General features: G+C 29.4%; 1 protein-coding gene across 1 annotated transcript; it reads right to left on the reverse strand.

Annotated features, from left to right (window-relative positions):
* Positions 1-805: 805 nt before the first annotated feature.
* LOC114190161 (transmembrane protein adipocyte-associated 1-like) lies at positions 806-3,215 on the reverse strand. Its single transcript, XM_028078951.1, has 6 exons — positions 2,747-3,215; positions 1,958-2,149; positions 1,704-1,866; positions 1,438-1,540; positions 1,251-1,332; positions 806-1,119 (listed from the first exon to the last, which is right to left on the reverse strand). Exons 1-6 carry the CDS (start codon positions 3,011-3,013, stop codon positions 1,042-1,044), a joined length of 885 nt encoding a protein of 294 aa, XP_027934752.1. The 5' UTR covers positions 3,014-3,215; the 3' UTR covers positions 806-1,041.
* Between the last annotated feature and the right edge of the window lie 1,310 nt (positions 3,216-4,525).

The raw sequence follows: 4,525 nt of genomic DNA on the forward strand, positions 1-4,525 counted from the left end.
GTAGTGTCATTCTTTCATATATAAGTTTGGCTTAGGTTTCATTGATGTTTAGTGTTGTGTCTCTCTAGTTATCTTCTCGAAAGACCCATGATTAGGTTTGCTTAAAATTATTTGACTACACAAGCCGTTAAAATTAGATTAATAGAATTTTGGCTGAATGGTATCAAAGTCGATGAGTTGTCTTGATGATCAGCTCAAACAAATATAATATAAGTGCTTATTGGTGGTTGAAAATGTTTCCACTCGAAAAAGAGTAATGTGAAAATAACTCCTCTTTGATGAGATATTGTTGATAATCAAAATAAGTCTAAGTTTCATAGTAAATAGAGATGAAAAAGTTGAACACATTAAAAGGTGTGAACCTATTGTCTAAAAATTTTAAATTGAAAATTTTATTGGTGTTAAAATCTTATTGATGTTGTATCTCTAAGATCTCCTCCAAAAACCCATAATTAAGTTTGCTTAAAATTATAAAATTCTCTTACCATACAGGCAGTTAAAATCATATTAATAAAATTTTAACTAAATGTACATAAAATTCCAATTTTAATATGGTCATCTTACAAAATCAAATCTCGATATTAGATTTCTTATAACATCCAACTTAGGTCTCTCAAGTCTGATAAGCTTTCGTTTTGGCCTTCCATATTAAAAATCCTCAATACAGAAGAATGAATTATCAGGATGGGCAATCTTCAAACTTCTTACTTCCTTTCCTAATATTTTAATCAAACAATTTATTTACACAACAAGAATGCAGCAAACGACTATTCTTCGCATTGTGTAAATGCTTGAAGGGTAATGATTGTTCATTATTATTTTTCCGAAATTGATTAATTGAACAAACAGAAAACTTAAATACAATATTAAATCACGCATAGAACATTCTGATATACCATTAACCTGAGGTTACTAACACTTCTTTTAAAAATTTATCTACTAAAGCGATCTACTGAAATATTTACTTTATTTACAAATTTCGTGAACGGGTGCCCTGGTACATCGAGGTCTTATTAATCTAAAAATATAGCAACTACCACATCAGTTCCAATCTGATTCGAAGAAACCAGCATCTTTCATTTCAGAGTAGTACACGTTTTCCAAACGCAAATCGTCCTCCTGTAACAATCACAACGACAACAAACACAGATAAATAAGACAAGGAACATTCCTAACTCCTAACTGCAAACAATACCAATGTTTGAACTGTAAAAACTGAACTCCAGGCTTTAAGTTTAGGACACTATGACCTGAAAAAAGTCAGCCAGGAAGGTTATATACAGAAGGGGAAGATAAGCGGCATGGTAACACACAATCGTGAAATGATATAACCTGTGGGAAAAAGTAAAAAACAAATCTTTAGAGAAAGAAGCCAAAAGAAAAAAAGTTCAAAAGAATCACTTTCTAGTAAGCTACAGAATAATAGAAGAATCTAACCAGAAACCAAAAGAAGCACCGTTTCCAGTAATGGCACAAGCAAATAGTGCAATTGCATTCAAGATGAACATGATTGTAACATACTTGTAGTATGCAGGCCTCGCTGCAAAAGGAGGAATAGAAATTAAGCTATCATAAAACTAATTAAAAACATTAAATACTGGAAACTAACTATCATAAAACTAATTAAAGCTATCATAATACTAATTAAGCTATCATAAAACTAATTAAAGACATTAATTAAGCTATCCAGGCAACAAACTTACCAGGTAACCTTTCTCTCCACCTAGAATGATAAATAAACAATATGAAACCATAAACAAGGGTAAGCAACAGCTTGTGAATGACCCACAAGTTCCACTTCACATGAGGAGTAGGGTAACCGCTGTTGATGAAGATTGGAATCCCAAATGCAAACAGATATATAGCCTAACAAGGAAAAGGTGAAACTAGAACAATTAATACATTGAAAACCATATAGGGACAAGCAGCAAGCTTGCAGAAAAAACCACAGAATTACCTTCAACAAGATATCAAAACCAACAATAATCCCTGATATACCAAAAGTTCGAGTTAACGCTTCTAAGCCACTGGTACTATTTCCTTGAAACAAAAACGCAAGCAAACTCACTTCAAGAAACAACATTCCAGAAGTAGTAAAGAGGGACAACAAGTTCCACGCAAACTCTTTCCCAGGAGAGCACTCCCATGTCTGCATCAATCAAAGAATTAAACTTTAACCATCAATAGCAGATCACAACAATAACTAACACCATTTACAGCAGATAAGGTATAGTTAATAATAATAATAACAATATTCAATTTGATCCAATAATTAACATCTTTAGAGTTACTAACATGTTTATCCTACTAAGTGTGTGATTGAGTAGACATTTGCAAATTGATTTTGTAAAACTGATTTTGGTTCAAATTGATGTTAAGTGATATGATTTATGTTTAGATGTTTTTATTTTAAAGAGATATGGTATAAAATTAATGCAAAAAACTACATAAAATTGCTTAATCTCAAAATCAATTTTGTGCCCGGAATCGATTCATTCTTCAAGCTGAACCTGAAACCAAACTCGAGAACATTCATTTAACATCTAACTAGCCAGTATTTCAACCTGGCTTTGAATATTATAAATTATCCAACAAAAATCCAAACATGCACACCAAATTAACAAGCTGTAAACAATTCGAGGAATAAAACTACACAAGTTGAAAACATTTGGGAACTAAACTGTAAATTTACTAGTTTATTTATTTTTTGCTGGATTAAAGAAATTGCGGGAAAATATAAGCTGACCTGGGAAAAGCACCACACGAGATTGAGGATACTGACAAGCCAGAGAGAAGCGTAATAGGATATAATGATGTAAGAACGACCATGTGAGAGTTTGAGAAAGCTTTGTCTAGCTTGCAGTGCTAAGTACAAGACGAAGAGAAAGGAAGCGATGATCAAAACCGCATTGTGCAAAAACCCATGGCACTCAAACACCCAATTGTGGATTCCTTCAGATACCACTGAATTTTGCCCTTGTTTTTCGAGTGTCAGCAACGATGGGTCTACCATATCTCCCAAAACTTCCTTTTTTTCCGAAAGAAGGAAAACCCTAAACCTAATTTGGAGAATTGAAAGGGAAAAGAGGATTTTGGAATTGAAGAGTGTGAGGTAGGTAAATTGAGGAACAGTAACGGTATGAGGAGAATTGTGGCTCCGACTGATACAAAAGATGATCTATTTTCTGTTATTGTCTATCCAAGGCTGGGCTTCATCTCTGGATTTTATCTCCTATTTATTATTTACCCTATCAAACTACAAATTATTTACCTCGATAACTATTAATATTATTATTTTGTTTTTTTCACTATACAAAAAAATTAGTAAAGTATAAAACAATTATTAATTATTAAAATAAAAACATTAACAGATCATAAAATAATTTTTATAAAAAAATAATTATTTTTTATACTTTTTTATTGTTTAAATGATTTTTTATCATAAATAACTATTTTAAACTATAAAAGTGATTATTGAAAATATAAAATTGAAAAATAAATTTTTATTATGAATAATTATTTGGATTTTAAAAATAGTTAATAAAAGAATAAAACGAAAGAAAAATTGTGTACGCAAAAATGGTGAATTCCCGTATAATTTTTTTTTAATTTTTTTAAAAACACCTAGACAAAAAATTAATTTTATTTTCCTAATAATAAAAAATTCATAATAATAACAGTAATACGGTACCTTTGAGTAGCACGTGTTTAATTTTTTAAAGTCATGATTAATGTCTGTAGCTGTATTGTAACATTTTCAACAAGTTGTACTTGGATATAAATACTAAGTACGTACATTAACTACCGTCATTATTATTACATTAATTACCGTCATTATTATTACTATAAAAACTAGAAAAATTTTAACCGATGTCTTCGAGATACTCGTTAAAAAATAATTAATATACATGGATTTTATTCATTTTACATTAAAAATTATAATAATTAAATATATTAAATAAAATAGTATAAATATATATAATAAATTTTATATAAACAATTTTTTTTTTTAAATTTTAGACAACAATTATCTCATACAAAATAAGAATTTTAGAATTTTTAAGGTATTTATTAAAAAGCAAAAAAATATCTTAATTTTAGTTGTTTTTTTATAAGTTTTTTAGATGTTTAATATTTTTTTTTTTAGAATTGTTAAAATGGATTGGAACCAACGAGTCAACCTGGCTCACTACAGGTTCGTGTCAAGTTTGGTTGAAATGTTTTTACAAATTTTAATATGGGTTGATTTTTGACCCGGCTCACTTAGAACCTGACTCAGCCGGGTTGAACTCGTGGTGCCGGATTGGCTCACCAACCCGTAAATAAAAGGTCACATAAGTATTTTTTTGTTAAGTTTGACTTTGTATTTGGGTCATGTTAAGTTGTTTTTTAGCCAACACATATATAATTTGTATTTTTGTGATTTTGGTTTGTATTTGGATTGTATTAAAGTTTATTTAGATTTTAATTAGAATTATAATATAGTTTTGACTTAAAAAAATAAAAAAAATAATATTTTTTTAAT

Source organism: Vigna unguiculata, chromosome 7, assembly GCF_004118075.2.
Source record: "Vigna unguiculata cultivar IT97K-499-35 chromosome 7, ASM411807v1, whole genome shotgun sequence".
NCBI lineage: Eukaryota > Viridiplantae > Streptophyta > Magnoliopsida > Fabales > Fabaceae > Vigna > Vigna unguiculata.

Bases quoted from the DNA above. Each gene is read 5' to 3' on its own strand.
- LOC114190161 (XM_028078951.1), bottom strand. From the start codon at position 3,013: ATGGTAGACCCATCGTTGCTGACACTCGAAAAACAAGGGCAAAATTCA. The intron at 2,150-2,746 runs GTCAGCTTATAT...TGATTGATGCAG, and splicing joins TCGTGTGGTGCTTTTCCCAG to ACATGGGAGTGCTCTCCTGG. The intron at 1,120-1,250 runs GTCATAGTGTCC...TGATTGTTACAG, and splicing joins TCCTGGCTGACTTTTTTCAG to GAGGACGATTTGCGTTTGGA.